We start from the raw sequence: 17,443 nt of genomic DNA, 5'->3' as shown, positions 1-17,443 counted from the left end.
TCATATTTTTAACATCTTTGACTGCTACATGTCTTTGTAAGGTAATACACTTTTATTGTAACTTCTCTATGGATGTTTGGTTTTATATTGTTCTTTTTAGATGAACTGATGATGCTTTCTGAGCAGAAAGCGAAACGTCTTCAATAAATAGATGAAGTAGCCACCTTCATTGTCTTTTATTTCTCCACTTTGACCGATAAACCCACCACTCTTCGAGTGTACCTTAGTATATATATATATATATATATATATATATATATATATATATATATATATATATACATTTATATTTAAACAGGCATAAATTTATTATCTATTTGTTTGCACATGGTAGGTGTGTTACATGTAATTTTCATACTCTGTTTAATCACATGGAGATGATACACGGTTATTAGCAGTATCTTCTATCAAAAACAAGATGATTTAAATGGTGTTATAAGAAGTTAGACCTTACTGGTAATGCAAATAAATAAGCAATCATTTTTGCGGAACAAATGTTTATAAAATTGAGTAAATTTATTATATATACATAGATGTATAATTACCCAAGAAAAAGATAAAAATAACGCTGTAGTAAAGTTTGCTTAAAAAGTATGTCTATACTAATATAAAACCAACAAACTAAGAGACTCGGTATTATTAATTGTTGATGAAAAATCGTTAAATCAGATATGTATCACTTGTAGACATCAATATTGATGTCAAACCAATACTGCCTTTAGTACAAATTAACTAAGCTATCATTAAAATCGTATTCAAAAACGTTGTAGAAAATTTTTTAGAATTCGCCTTGGATAAGTAATTAGTTATTTTTCTCCTTTTATATTAAAAAAAAATGAAAAGAAGAGCAATGTCTTTTGCATATTTTTATCACAAAATATTTTTAACTGGATTGATATGCACATTTCGGAAAACTTACTAGAAGATTCCGATTGGTCCTTAAAATTACTTATTTATAATAATACCTAATCGGTAATCACACAGAAATTATCTTATTATGTAGAAATGAGTATTATTGATATAAGATTGAATGCTCGAATAAATGAACTTTGAAAAAATTAAAGGCAAATATCGAGCACAATTTTAATAATCAAATCTCGGAAACAAAAGGAAACAAATGGAAACTCTCATTGTCTTAATACTCAAATTAATTTAAATTGTACTAAGTTTAAACCTATTTTTGAAAACTTTATTGCAGCTTCACCTCGTAGTGGACCCAGCTCGGCTGTTTAGCCTTCCTGCACTGAGTATACCCATTAAGAATTTATTAATTTCATACTTTGATCAACATTACTATTGTATTCTTCAACAATTTACAAAACTAGCTTACTCAGGTTCAATTGATCTATAGTTGGCGTTAATTACACTCTCCATACCTCTGCGTAATTTAGATATACCAGTTTCACAGTTGTATATTTCAACATCTCCCACTGTTGGTCAGTTGGTCTTTAGTAAAGCTTTTACATATTAGTTTTATAGTTCTCCCATTGACTGGGGGTTTAACTGAACTACTTGAATTATACCCCATTTATACACTTCTTTCAATTTTGTTTTAATTTTTAGTATTTCAATTTCATAGTCAGATTTCTTCTCTTTTTTACAGTATTGATAGTGCCTGGTAGACCATTTTATCGTAGACAACCACCCACTGTCTAATAGATTGTTTAGTCTATTTCTTTCATTCACACTTTATGTCCACGTCATTTGCTCTCAAACTAACACCCTTATTATTACAGACAGGTGTAAGTGTGAGATCTGGATTATGCAATCTAGTTAAATTAAAATATTCTATATGTCATATTTCATAAGCTGATTTTCTATAGTAGTGTTAGTTGGACCTTTGGTCAATGCCAGCTTACTTACACAGAATTTTAATATGCGCAGATCACATATCCATGATTGTGACTGCCCATCAAAGCTGTCATATGTCACATGTCACCTTAACATTTCCGTTAAATACCATTCTCTCTCCTGTTGCCGACAAGAATGTAGCGTAGAATAATTTTTAAATAATTTTAAACTGTTTTTCCTTGTTTTAGTGTAGTGTTATGTACAATTTATGTTTAAATTTATGTTTATTACATTCTGCGCTTGCTGGATAGCCCAAATTTGACGAAGTAAGTCTAAAACGTTAATTACAAAAAACTTTTATCATCCATTAACTTCGAGTTTTTTATCAAAGTTAATCAATTTTTCTTCATTTAAATAAAAAAAACGTTTCTTGGCTTATTTCAGATGCCCCTGATGATGCTGTAGAAAGCGAAAGTACTTGGGCAAGATTTGATTATTAAAATTGTGCTCGATATTTGCCTTTTCAAAATTTTTTTTCAAAATTTAAATATATATTAAATCATAATTATATCAGGATTCGCCTTCTTTACATGCAATCATACAATTAACCCTCTTTTTGCATTGCACCCTTTAACAATGACAAGTCACTTTTTTACGGAATTCGGTTAGTACCGCCATCTAGTGGCGTTTTTTTAAGCTTTCAGACGGCAGTTTCAAAATTGCAGAAATCTGTACCTAAGTCTGTTATTTTACATTTCCTCTGATGGGAGTCTCACTTGTGTTCAATGCAAAAAGTACCTAAGTCACTAACTTGAAAATATGCAGTGCAAATTATGCCTTAGTCCACGTTATTACAAGGTTATGTGCCTTAATGTTAATTATTATTTATTATTGATAATTTTATTTCTCTAAATATTTTAAAAAATTTTTGCTCTTTACTTTTTGGTGGGGGCCTATCCTTCACTTTACACCAGGTTTTGATCTTCCACGCAAAACATGGTCCACTCTAAATAGGATCCGAACCAGACATGGCAGATGTGAATACATGCTACATAAATGGGGAAAGAACCCGTCTCCTCAATGTGACTGTGCGTAGGACCAAACCATCGACCACATTATTGAAGAGTGTCACTCAAGATTCTACAATGGTAGCCCTGAGGACTTCCTGTTTGCAACTTCAGAGTCAATTCATTATATTAATACACTTGATGTTTGTTTGTAACTATTTAAAGTTTGTCATATACCTATATTACTAGTGTTTGTAATTTTGTTCTAAATGTGTTGTAATTGCCATACGATAAGTAAAATAATTCTTTGTTATATCTTTAATTTTCGACGACATAACAAATTGCAATACAAAAAGTACCTAAGTCAAAAAGTATTTAAATTTTTTTAAGAAAATAACAAAGCTTTATTTTCTGTTTATTCATGAAAATCAAAGAAACTTTACAAAAAAATAAATCGCAACACACATTTTGATCATAACCGTTTCAGATATAATCAAAAATAAACTTTCAAACATTAATATCGCACAAGTCACCTATTAATTTGTGACTAAGACACTTTTTACATTGAATTGTTCAATTACAAAATGTTATTGTCTTTCTATGTCTTCTTATCCTTATTATTTTCCCGAATAACCTAGAATATTGGTATCTCATCTAGAATCTCAATAAGTGGTTTTAATAAAAACATGAAACAGACCAGAATATTATCAAAAAGTTCATTATCAAGAAATTATCAAGATATTCTAAAATTTTAGCACCTTATCTTCATTTAAATACAGAAAAATCACCTCTAGTAAATCAAATGATGTTTGATCATATCAAGATCAAAATTTGATAGAGGTCATACTAGCGTTTATGCTCCAGATGAAGGTAAGAAATAAGAAACAGTAGATCTGTACAAATCATTATTATAAGACATACTTAGCAAATCATATAAAATAGATCATGTGATTATACGGAGGTAAAAATGTCGGAAGGAAAATTCGAAAGAGAATGTTGAGGTTGTGGAGTTTGCTCAGCCGTCAGGCTCTGTAAAACTAACGGAGGTTCGATGCTCGAAGATGCAAATACAAAAAGAATATAAAGAGCGGGAGGACCACGAGACCAAAGCGCCTCGTGGTATCATGGACTTTACTCGAACAAGACGTCAAGTGAGCGTCTCATTTCCCAAGACTAAGAAATGACAGTAGTTCTCCCCACAACGCCTGGTGAAGAGCCTGGGAAGTGTTGTGCTGGGTGGTTGTGAGGGTTTATTCCAAGCTTGTGCGGGGGCCAATCCTCAACACCCAATCCTCTCTGATAGAGAACGCAAGTGACAAAAATAAGTTAGACTTTTATGAACATTGTCAAGAGACATAAAAACATACCCACAGATGACATACTGATGATAGTAAGGAAGTTTAACGCTAAGGCTGAGAAATAAGAAAGTAACAACCCTCCTTCTCCTCCAATATTTGTTTGCTCTTCTCTACTAACACGATATCGTCAGCAAAGAGCATTGAGCACAAAGCCCCCTTTACCTTCTCTGTCAGTACATCAATAACAAGCTCAAACAGGTAGGGACTCAGTGAAGAGTGACCAACCATCACTGGAAAACTTTCGGTCATTATTACAGTATCAAAAAATGGAAAAGATAATATAAGAGATGAGGTCTGAGAAAGATCGAAGAAAAAAAGGAATCCGGATCACAAAATGATATCGTCGATAAGCAACGTAAGAGAGTGGTTTGGTAGCTGCAAGTAAGGTGAGAATAGCTTTGATGCAATCTAACAATAAAAATAACAAACCTGCATCTGCTGGACTAAACATAGATGTAGAGTATGCATAAAACATCTACCAGGTCTTAGTGTGAAAAGATCTATGGGGCCAATCGACACCTTTGAAATCTAAAATCTAATTAGGAACGGCGAAGAAGAACTAATGTGATGGACTTACGAACGTATCAAAGATCTTTGGAAGATAGAAAACATGCCTATCGATTGGAGAAAGGAACAAACAATAAACGTTTATAAAAAAGAAACCCAACAAGCACCATTAATTATAGAGGGATTATACTTCTAAATACCACATATAAAATATTGTCGACTATCATGAGAAACAAGCTAGAGAAACACACCCAAGTACATTAGGACACCACCAACAGGACTTAGTAAAGTAAAATCAAGCATATATAACATATATTAACGCAATCGATCAAAAAATGCCAATGAAGTGAATATGATATAGGGCTGCACCTACTATCTATGAATTTTCAAGCTTTCGTCTCGATAAATCGACACCATCCATTTCCATTATTAGCGGAAATTTAAAATGTTAATAAACGAAGAAAAATAATCAGACTAACGAAATTTAAATAGACAACTTTGTAGCGTAGGTCATAATAGGGGGACGAAAGACATACAGTCGCCACCAAATTCTTGTAGAATTTATTATCTACATGTCATTATGAAGTCGTTTTTATTTGATGCGATTACTAACAAAAGCAGGTAGCAGATATAACTGTAAATAAATCGTCCTTTGTTTTGATCTATTTGTTTATGGTAGACACCTCTCGAAACTTAAGGACACCACTCAAATGACATGACATTTAGTAGTAGCAACAAGAAATAAAAAGTTTAGGACAGGTACTGAAAACTCTTACAAACGAAATAAAAATTAAAGGACTAAAATAAATGAATAAAAAACGAAGTTTTAGGTAGAGTCACGAAAGAAAAGCAACGAAGAATTTATAAGAGTACTTTTCGACAACTTAAAGAACAAGACCACAGAAATAAAGGAAAGGAGTAAACGCTGGCAATAGAAGGTACGAGAAATTACTAAAAGATAAGAATATTGGTAGTAAATGAAGCAGAAACAATATACCTAACTAATAGAAATGAAGAAATTGGAGTTAAGAATTAAGAAAGAAGAATTCTTGCATTTTTCAACCAAAGTAAAGTTAAGAAGGAGAATTAAGTCGATTATTCAAGAATCAAATTACAACCTAGATAATTTGATAAGATATTATTCGCTACATAACTAGACCAGGGAACAATTTTCCCAAGACACTCTTTAATACAGGTATCTAACAACTGCTTTAATAAATTTGGTGATAATAATATGTAATAATCAAAATATGCAAAATATTTAACGTCGTTTATTATTTATAAACAATGTAAGATCGCTATTTGACTTTAAATACTAAAAGTGAAGACCGATAAGTTATATGGAAAAGTGATATTTTTCAAAATAATTCCTTTAACAATGAGTCGTCCATGATAAGATAAAGGATTTAAAAACGAAGCGATTTTACTATTTCAAAAACTGAATAAATTATTTCAAATTTATAAAAGTTGCAATAACTCCGTTTCTAATCAACGAAAATTGATGCTTTTTTTTAATTTAAGGTACATCGTGGCATAGATCATAAAAATGCATTTAGTTAATTTGTGAATTCTTTATTTAACCGAGTAATTTGTTTAAAAGATAAAAAATTTATATTTATTTTGCAAAATTTTACTTTTCTCTTAAAATTATTAGTAGAAAAGGTTATGGAATGATAATCAACTAAAAATATTCATGGATTATACTTATAAATAGTATCTTTTAACAATAAATTTTACAAAAAAGTTATGTTTTATTTGAGAATCAAATCTATACGCAGTGACATAACAAGTGGGCGGGGGACGGTCCGCCCCGGGCCTCTGATATGTGGGGCTTCCAAATTGGCATAAAAGTTATAAAATAAAAATGTAAAAATGTAAACCTACAATCTGGTACATAACATAAAATAGTTTTAATTGTTTCTTTATGTTTTCTTTTATAAAAAATTAGTAGGAATTGTAATACACGTTGCAGTCACATAAAAAGCTTATTTAAATACGATATTTAGGATTGTTTATTCTTACTGGGAAAAAACACTAGACAAAACCAATGATATTATAAATGCACTGGAAAAGTAATGGATTGGATCTACAATTGTGTAGGAGTCAAGGCTATGATAATGAAGTTCACTATGTCAAGCATCCATACGTGTGTCCAAGAAAGGATCAAGGAAAAAGTAGAAAAATCATGTTGGTGCCTTATGCAAACCATTCTCTCAATTTGTGTGGAATTCATGCATTTGCGATCAACCCTAGCTGTGTAATAATTTTTGTAACTTTAGAAAGTGTATGTAATTTCTTCTCGTCCTCTCCACATAGATGGGGGATTTTAATGGAAGTTAAAAGTGTGTCTGTAAAACAGCCATCTGACACTAGATGCAGTGCCAATCACGATGCTGTGAAACCTATTTTGAAATATTTTGATAAATTAGTTCAAGTTACAGAAAAATTGTGTGACGCCAAGGAAAATATTAACACACGGGGCTCTGCAGAAATTTTACTCTCGAATATTTGTGACTTCAAATTTCTTGGATTCCTTCATTTAGGGGGTACATTTTGCAAAAAATAAACAGTCCAGAGAGGTATTTACAGACGGAGTGTTAAAGCCTTAAAAACAACGTAATAAAACTCTGAAGTTTGAAAGTCTTTTTGGAAGACAGTCGATATGAGTTGGTCTCGAAGGGTCTCCAGTTTGCTTCGGAGAAATGTGATGAAATGGAAATCTCCCTTGAAGAAAAAAGTAAGAGACGTTTAAAGAAGATAATGCTTGGAGAAACAGCCGAAGATGCCGGACTATCGCTCGAAAATGAAACTAAAAGATGAATGCTTGAATGTTTAGGCAAGCTACAGCAAGAGCTTCAACTAGAATGCAAAGAATGAAGACTTTATTCGAAAAATTTAAAATAGTTCAGGTCGAGTATTTACTCAATGATTGTGACACAGAATTCGATACGCAAGAAATTGTTAATGAAATCAAAAGACTTCGCCACCATATAAAATCTGCAAGAATAAGTGAAGAGGCCAGATATTGGACTACATTAAAGATGAGACAGTTTATTCTTGATATGGACCTGATGGAATCTGTTACAAATATCTTTGAAATAATATGTGTCTCTATTGCTTCTAATGAAAGGAGCTTTTCAAAATTAAAACTCATAAAAAGCTATTTACAATCCACGATGAGCCAGACCCAGCTAAATAGTTTGGCAATGCTCTCCATTAATCGTGAAGTAGCAAACAACATTAACTTCAACAACGCAATCAAACAATTTTCAGCAATAAAAATAAGAAAAAAATGTTTGTAAGTAAAAACTCTAAAATAAATTAAAAAGTATAAATTTTAACAAAATAGTCTTGTTTTGGATGAAAATGTTTGGATAATGAATAAAACCAAACCAAATGAATTCAATTGAAAGTAATTTTTAGCATAGCATCGCTATGAATTTTATTATATTTTATCTGTATATTCCAAACATGTATTTATAGTTCCTATATATAGGTAAGTCTTAGCTTTTCCTCATATTGGAGAGAGGTTACTCTCTTCAATACTAATTATTAAGTACTCTTCGGTTACTTACCGCCCCGGGAATCCTGAATTGTAGTTACACCACTGTCTATACGTGTTAATTATTCTTGAATTATGCTTATTATTTTTACAATTACTTTTTCTCAAAAACATTACAAATTTATTTTAACAAATTAATTAATATAAACTTGGATAATCATAAATAATAATTATGAAATTAATATGCATATGTAATTAACGTATTACAATTTACATACGTAATTTTGCTATTTTTATTTATAATTACACAAAGTTTATAACAAATAATCTGTTTACAATGTATTTAAAAATTTTTCAATTTTAGAAAACTAATTGTAAAAATAATAAGCATAATTCAAGAAAAATTAACATGTATAGATTTGATTTTCAAATGCAAAAATTATTTTTGTGTAAAATGAATTGTTAAAAGATATTAATTATAATGATAATAAATAAATATTAAAGTTACCCATAATTGCATAACCTTTTCTACTAATAATTTGTTTAAATAAATTACTCGGTTAAATCAACCTTTCACATAATTGTTTATTTCTAATTTATGAAAGGAGATACCCCAAATTTAAAAAAAACATCAATTTTCGTTGATTAGAACTGGAAATATGACGACTTTTATAAATTTGAAGTTATGAATTCAGTTTTTGATTTATTATCACGCGAAATTAAAATTGTTAATTAATTTTTAAAAAAATCGACATTTGAAGCTATTTTGGCAATAATTAAGCAAGAAATTAACAAAAATAACTTTACAAACTCTTATTTAAAAGGCTTTTCTACGCTTTTTCATTAAAATTGTGTCAGTTTGGCATAGCGATCTTACATTGTTCATAAGTTAAAAATGACGGTAAATATTTTGCATATTTTGATTACTATATATTGTTATCACCAAATTTATCAAAAGCAGCTGTTAGATACTTGTATCAAAGAGTGTCATGAAAAATGCTTTTTATTGGCTTATTTGCAAAAAGGCCCAAAAGACTGAAATGGTTCGGTCATATTCAAAGAAGAGAGGAAGTTGAACTCATAGCAAATATAATAAAGTGGTGAACAACAAGTTCGAGGCTTCAAGAAAGTACAGAAGGGAAGAACAAGATTAGGTCAGGGGAAAGGGTGAACATTATTAACTGGAGGAAAAAGATAGAAATTAGTAAGCAATAGAACTCAATTACAATTTGCACGAAATCATTTAATATTCTGTGCTAGAGACGAACAGAAAGCAGAGACAATTTCTCCCGCGAAAATCGGAACACAGATGTCCATGAATGGAAATTGAAAAAATTAACTATTTTTTTATATTTATTATATTATTATTATTATTTTTGGAGAGCTCCTTGTATTCTTGGAATTAACGTAAATTGATCAGATAAAATTATATCAGGGATAAATATCTACGCTAGAATAGATATTTGCTTTAAGATGGGAGTTTAACTTGGCTGAATAATTTCCGATGAAAATTGGGAAAAGGGGAAACGGGAAGAGAACCCTTATGCAATAACTTTGTGAATAATTAAGATACATCAGTTGGTTTCTCTTTATCACTTAATGACGTGTGTACACGGTTGAATGATCCTTTATCGCTATTATCAATGGTCTAGTAACCTGTGTGGCCAAAATATTGATCGGTCTCTAGTTGGGCGTGTCCTAATGTTTGCATTTTGTTCAGAATATCCTGATCAATCATATGTTCACTGCCAATGACATCATTCCGTCTTGATGCAAGCGTATTTTATTATTTTGTTTATTTTGCGTTCAGCTCTTGCGGGGTTTGTGTTTTGAGCGCAGTCGATTTGAAAAGGGATATGACGTAAAGCACCGGTAAATTAGAAAAACGGGCGGGTAGTACGAAATAAACAACACTTATCAAAAGTAAAAAATCTTTCTGTAAAGGACGTTGCACTCTGCTCACTATGAATAAGTAGGGTTGTTGTTATTATATTCTTACCGGGACAGTAGATTGCTGGATCCATAACAATGTAATGAGGTTACTTTCATGTGAACGAAAATTTTAAGCGGTCCCTCCATTTTTTCACTAACATTACAACTTTTCGTAAACACACCGACACCCGAGTTCTAACGATTAGAACATTTTGATTGCCGTTTATATTTCTGTTGCCTCACCCCTTTGGTTGACATTACGCGCTAACAAAACCATAAGCTGGTGCCTGATTCCGTCTCGACGCGACGTCTCACTGTCTGGGGCGACACGCCATCCAGTGGAAGGATCAGGAATTGTTCTTTACAGAAATCAGGCTTTACTTTTGGGATATGGACACAGAATCAGGACCGCCTACGAATTTACCCTAACGTGACTCTCAAAAATTTGCCGCACCGCATAGTCGAGGACCGGACTTGCCCAATCGCGTGGTGAATATTTAGAAATTACGAGAAATGTATCAACTAATTAAGGTAATTGTTGCTTTTGAAAAAGATGTGTGTTGAATATTATGAAATCTTTTTTGTTTTTGGCTAATAATTTAATGGTATATTTATCAAAACCCACACAATGACATAAATGTGAACAATGAATATTATTTTATTTATTCTTTTACATTTTTTTATAAGGAAAGTCTCTTGGATAATTAATAATGTTGAAATTGAGACGAAAATATTTTCAACTAAATGTCTTAGTGATTTTAATTGAATCGGTTATTTCGAAAAGGCCACAACTCCAGAAATGTTAATTTTACAGGAAACGAAAAAAACGTTTTATTTTGGTATTAATGAAGATATCTTTCTCTTTTCGGAGTAAAGTCTTAAAATGTGATGCATGACGAAGTTTCATTAACAAATCCAACATAAAAAAGACATAGGTACACTGTAAAAAATAATTAAACTCCAATATTACTAAGGAAAAAATTTATATATATATATATATATATATATATATATATATATACAAGGATTTCCACAGTTTTCACTGTATTCCTTCACTCAACCGTTTTCTCCAATTTTTCCTGTTTAGCCAGTCCCCTTCCTGTAGGTTTCTTCTACTCATTGCTTCGTCCACCTCATCTCTGAAAGATCTTCGGGGTCTGCCTCTCTTTCTTCTTCCTATCGGGCTCCACTTTGTTATTCTATTTATCCACCGATTTTGGTCTGCTCTTCTGACATGTCCGTACCATGTTAATCTCTTCTGTTCGATGTAGTCTATTATGTCGGAGTTCATTCCCATTCTCCTCTTAATCTCCATGTTATTTATTCTGTCTCTTCTTGTTACTCTGCAGCTTCTCCTTAGGAATTCCATCTCTGTTGCTCTTATTTTGTTTTTGGTTTTCTTATTTATTGTCCAATTTTCACACCCATAAGTGAGGATACTTCTTGTCATGGTATTATCTATTTTTTTCTTTGTTTTCATGCTGATGTTCTTATCCCATAGTACCGGGTTCAATTTTCGTATGCAGTCTCTTGTTTGTCCTAGTCTATTTTTTATCTCTTCCTCCGTTGTTCCTTTGTTTGATATTATGAAACCTAAATACTTATACTTGTCTGTTCCTTTGATTTGTTTACCTTCGTCTATTTCCAGCTGTTTTATTTCTGTATTCTCCGTTGTTAGGTATTCAGTTTTCTTTAGGTTTATTTCCATCCCATTCTTTGTATATTCCTGCTCCAGTTTTCTCATCATAAAACAGAGGTCATCCTCGTCTTGTGCGATCACTATTTGGTCGTCGGCAAAACTTAGCGTATATAGATATTCGTTCCTTACTGGTATACCCATTCCTTCGCACTTTCTTTTCCATGGTTTCAGGGTTTTTTCCAGGAATATTTTGAACAGGGTGGGGGATGTGGAGCAACCCTGTAGTAGTCCCTTTGTCGTCTTAAATGGCCTGCATATTCTATTGCCCGTTTTGATAGCTACTTCGTTATTCTTGTAGAGTGCTTTTACCGCGTTTATTAATCTTCGTGGAACTTCGATGTCTTCCATTGCTTCCCATAGCTTGGTTCTAGGTATTGAGTCATATGCCTTCTTAAGATCAACAAAAGCCAGATGGACGGATCTATTTTTGGCCATTCTTTTTTCTATTAGTTGTTCGACCGTGTAAATGTGATCTAAGCATGCTTTCCCCGCTGTGAAACCTGCCTGGTCTTCTCCGATTTTATCTTGTATATATATTTCTAATTTTTTCCTTTATGGTCTTTTCATACAGTCTGCCTATAGACGATATAATGCTGATTCCCCGATAGTTTTCGCAGTTTTTTCTATTTCCTTTCTTGTATATTGATGTCATATATGCTTGGGTCCATTCTGCCGGTAAGTCTTCTCCATTCAGTGCTCTCTCAAACATTTTATATATCATACAAAATAACTTTTCCGATCCGTTTTTTATCAATTCATTTGGTATTCCGCCGGGACCTTCTGCTTTTTTGTTCTTTAAAGTTTTGATCGTTCTTTTTACCTCAGCTAGGCTTAATTCGATTTCGTCATGTGTGTAGATTTCTATTCCGTCTATTTCTGATTGTTTGAATTCGGGGCGGTCTTCGGTTAGCAATTTTTTATAGTATTCTTGCCATTCGTTTTCTTTGATTTGACCGATCTTGATTTTCTCTGTCTTATTTCTTTGGAGCGACTTTAAGATGCGCCATGACTCTGAATTTCTCGTTCCTCCTATGTGCTGTTCTATCTCTGTGCATGTTTTTCCCATCTTTCATTTTTTTCATTTGCTACTTTTCTTTTCACTTCTTTATTTTTTTTTCTGTATAGTTCCAAGTCCTCATAGTTTTTTGTGTTCAGGTATTTTATATGAGGTTCTTTTTTCTCTTTTATGCATGTTAGTGTGTCTTCGGTTAATTTCGTAGTTTGTTGGGTGTATTTTTGGTCCACTTCTCCAAGAGCTTCTAGGGCTGCTGTCTTCATGCAGGTTTTTATGTGTTCGTATGAAAAAATTTATTAGGTGGCAAAAAAAACATGTTATAGGTTAAGAAATAGTCTTTTAGTAATCTTCCTCTGGTGGTTCATCACTATTAGTGGTAGGCTATAAAATCAGCTCATTATAAAAAAAACATTTTGTCTTCTGGCACATATTGTACAAGTTTCTTGATATTGTCCATTATTTTCGAATTAATAGGGATTGTTTCTGTGTAAGCAGACTCTGTTGGCAAACTAGGACAAACTCCAGCTGGTTTTCCCAAGGAAAATTCATGAAACATAAGCCCATCGATAAATGGACGTACTTTAACAATTCCCGGTTTTTTGTCATATTCGAACTCATTATATTGAAAAATTTGAAAACTTGTTTTCTCATGTTTGGTTTTTTCCCATAGGAGTCAATGGAGAGTACGGTTTTCTTATAATGCATGGGCCACCATTTTTTGAATTCCAAAATTGTTTCATTTTTACCAGTTCTATAGAAAAAAGAGATTTTCTTGACGATTTTTTTATCAATTCGTAATATACTTCAGAAAGAAAAATTCGGTCCTGCTTGCGAATGAGTCTTTTTGCTACCCCGAAGTCTCTATCGCACGGGAGGAATGAGTGGCCTCTGATTGGAAAATAATGAAAAATGTGATTGAATTTTCCTGACGAAGCAAGAGCTAGAAGGAATCTTATTACCGTGTGGTTCTTATTTTGGCCTGCACAACCATCTGAAAATATATGGACTTCTTTTACATTTTCAGAAACCTCATTTTCAAAGTAATTTTTCAGGAAGGTGCATACTTTATTGGGTCCTTTGTGGTCCTCGCCCTCGTAATAGGAAAAAAATTTAGCTTCTCCTGTTTTTAAGTTGTGTATACTAAATTCAAAAACCCATAACTGTCGATAATAAAAAATTTCCTGTACAGGTATGTCGGGTATCGGCAAATTTTGCATATAATCCATGGAGATTCCTAGTATCTCGTCCGTCTCTGAAGAAAGTTTTTTAATCTGCTCTAGTTTTTTATAAAATTTCTTAGCCCTATTTTTGTGAACTAATAGTTCTGCAACAGCAACTAGTTTTGCAATGTCGTTGAGAGTGGAACTTTTAACTTTTTGGCCAAGTTCTTCACAAGCAGAAGATACATCAACTTGAGGACGACCAAAAGAGTATGTAAAATTTTCATGAAAATACTTCAAATAAAAATTGTATTTCACTTTAGATTCCGGAAATTTTTTGATAAACATTTTATGCATTTTTTGACATCCAAAGTAGCAGGTAAATACTTTTTTAATATATTAGCATAATGGACTTCCTTTACATCAAACGATTGTATGTGCTCACGTATTTGAAAGCACAATTCATCTGGTATTAAATTATGCCTAGGTTTAACAGATTTACCTCTATTATCTCTTGGAGTGGATCCAGTCACTAGTACCTAGGTGACATAATCTTCTGACATGCTTTTTTCGCCAACACCATATAAACTTAAGAAAGTTTTCTTACATACTTGCTTACGTACTCCTTTTAAACAAACATGAAACAAAAAATTATTGGGTCTCTCAATACGTTTAATGGCATTCTGAGATTTTCTGAGTTCGATCATATTTTGTAAGTATGAGTCTTGTGAGCTTTTGTCATCAAAGTCATGTAACGACGTAAACAACGCATTCTTGTCCATTTCCGAAAAATGTTCACAACACTTCTTGCGACAAGTACAGTCGATTCCAGTTTTTCAAGCCATAACTTGTTTTCCCACGTGATTAGTATGGGCTTGGCCCTTAACTTTAGCCTTCTTTATAACTGCACTTTTATACAGGGCCCGATTAATAATACCTTTCTTTCTTTTCCTTTGTTCATTTTCAATAATGACACTGGTTTCACTATCAGAGCTACTCATTTTTGTATAAACAATACACAATGGAACCTAATCGTACTAAAGATAATCGTCAACTGGTCTATAGAAAATGTCACACTGAGAGTGCAGTACGGGTAAGATACGGCAATGCTTTTCTTATGGAGAATAAACGCGCAGGGTTGTCGGTTTTCTCCAGCTGTTGATTGCTCATTGTCTCACAGGACCGGCTTGGATAAAATGCATCTGCCGGCAGTACGAGTAAAATATTTTATATCATGTATACGTATACAGTAGAATAAAAAGGCATTGATGAGTTATTGACAACGAAAACTATGAATTTTGCATATAAAACGTCAACATGAGATATACAATTGAATCATATTCATAAGAGTAACATTTGAACACCTCTTTACAAGAACAACATACAATAACTGTAGTTTTAAAATGTTTTACATAAAATAGAAAAAACCTACATATTTTCTAGGAAAGAATTTGGAAACTTGGAAATGATATTATTTATAGATATTATATATAATATTCAAATTTCCAATTCTTTCATAGAAATTAGATTTTTTCTATTGTATGTAAAATATTAAAAATACAGTTATGTTGTTTTTATAAATAGGTCTTCATTTCTTTTGTAAAACTTCTGCTACAAATTACCATCGTTAACATAATCACCTAAATATGGCCATAAACTTGTTTGTCATAATTAGTATTTGATAAACTCCAAGCTTTCCCTATTTCACCCCCTACCTATCCCTAGGGTGAAAGTGCTTTTGGAAAACGAAACTACACTTCAAAATTTAGTCCGAGTTTCAACAGAAAGCATGGAGTCCCATAAGTTTAAATCCGGTGAATTATTTAACGGTTGCGCTAAACTCGTAGTGTTAAATGTGTTGTGTTTTTTACAAAATACGGAACAACTTAATGTAAGTGCTGCTGTAAGACGTACTTCGTTGATGACTGGTGTTAGCGAAAGAAGCATTTACAATTTCAAAAAAGAAAAAGAACAGAGTGGAACGTTGAAATCGCCAAAAAAAAACGTAAACAACGAGTGTGTCAATCAAATTCTAGAATATTCACATATGACGAGGGTGTAAGAAGTATTCTACAGAGAATTGTTCATTGTGAATTTTTCATGAAAAGTTTGCCGCTATTCTTAAAGCATATACATAACTTCATACAAGGTAATGAGAATATACAGCCGTTGTCTCTTTCTACTTTATACAGACTTCTGAAAGAGTAGTGAAAGCGAATCCGACATCTCGGATGTAGAGGACGACTTTAGTATAATTAATTGAATATCTGTGAGTAACCTCGATTATTTTACACTGTATAACCAATAAAATGCATTTACCAGTCCAATCAGAGTATGGGCTTTTCGGATATTGGGCTGGGTGCACGGAAATCGAGTTCCCGGAGGTTCCACCCTGTATATTTATAGCTATCAAGAAATGTAATTTAAAATATATTTGTTAGTTTAATAAAGTATAAATATAATATAATGTTAAATAACTTACACTATAAACCTTATACCTGCTCATCTGGTCAAGTGTGGGCAAGGAAAACTATTATCCCATATGGAATAACACAAGGTTTCGCTGAAAACTACCAGGTTGCTACGCCAAGGAACTAGGTAAACTTATGTTGTGTGTAAAAATGCGAGACTGCATTATGTTTTAACAAGGACAAAAACTGCACTTCAGATTTCCAAAAAAAAAATTACATAGTAGGTGTTAAAATTTCGCAGTGATTCAAGTGCGCAACTTGTTTTTTTAATAACATCGCCGGGATTAAAAAATGTGCAAAGCTTTTTCGATATTTCCGTTCTGATAATTTTTCACATATTTACAAAAGAAAAAGTTTTTCTTGGATATTGGGCTGGGTGCACGGAAATCGAGTTACCGGAGGTTCTACCCGGTATATTTATAGCTATCAAGAAATGTAATTTAAAATACATTTGTGAGTTTAATAAAGTATACAGTTTTATAATAAAATTCTCGCTAAAAACTTAAGGTCTTTTTATTCAAATTCATGCCTCTTATTTGGCTACTTGAAGGCAATTATTTTATCAATATATTATTTTATAATAAATAACAGAGCCCGGCGTAGAGATCTGGGTACAGTTCTGTGACTACCACTTGGACCTGTTTGTATCGCCAAGCACAAGGCGTGAAATCCGGCAATTGTGCATTCCTATATTAGCCGTACTGCACTCTCGGTGTGACATTTTCTATAGGAAACTAGGAAGGTCCGCGACCGTAAACACTAAATCACATGTCCGGCGCGCGCAGTTTGTTTCGAAAACGCCTTTTCGAAATAAACAGAGAAGTACGCCTGTCAAGATTAATAGTAACGAACAGCGGAGATGTGGCGTTTTCACGTGTATTAGACGACGTGTTATAAAGCTTAAAGGATATTCTGAACAAAATGACGAAGTTAACTCTTTTGTGAAATTAATGGAGATGTGGCTTTTTCGAAATAACCGATTCAATTAGGAAACATGACAT

At 32.5% G+C, this 17,443-nt stretch overlaps 1 protein-coding gene across 11 annotated transcripts in view; it reads right to left on the bottom strand.

Annotated features, from left to right (window-relative positions):
• Positions 1-17,443, bottom strand: part of Ca-alpha1D (Ca[2+]-channel protein alpha[[1]] subunit D) — a 960,824-nt gene that overhangs the window by 654,806 nt on the left and 288,575 nt on the right. For 4 of the 11 annotated variants that reach the window (XM_072546539.1, XM_072546528.1, XM_072546530.1 and 1 more), the window contains exon 1: positions 10,165-10,362. The exons of 2 other annotated variants lie outside the window; for them this stretch is intronic. In XM_072546539.1, the coding sequence (XP_072402640.1) occupies positions 10,165-10,189 (25 nt within the window). In that variant the 5' untranslated portion in view covers positions 10,190-10,362. Of the gene's footprint in view, positions 1-10,164; positions 10,363-17,443 lie in introns of those variants that run through there. 5 more of the 11 variants (XM_072546536.1, XM_072546538.1, XM_072546537.1 and 2 more) reach the window with 3 other exon arrangements.

This window comes from Diabrotica undecimpunctata, chromosome 10 (assembly GCF_040954645.1).
Source record: "Diabrotica undecimpunctata isolate CICGRU chromosome 10, icDiaUnde3, whole genome shotgun sequence".
Taxonomy (NCBI): Eukaryota; Metazoa; Arthropoda; class Insecta; order Coleoptera; family Chrysomelidae; genus Diabrotica; species Diabrotica undecimpunctata.
The sequence above is the reverse complement of the archived record's forward strand: the minus strand, read 5'-3'. Positions and strand labels throughout refer to the sequence as shown.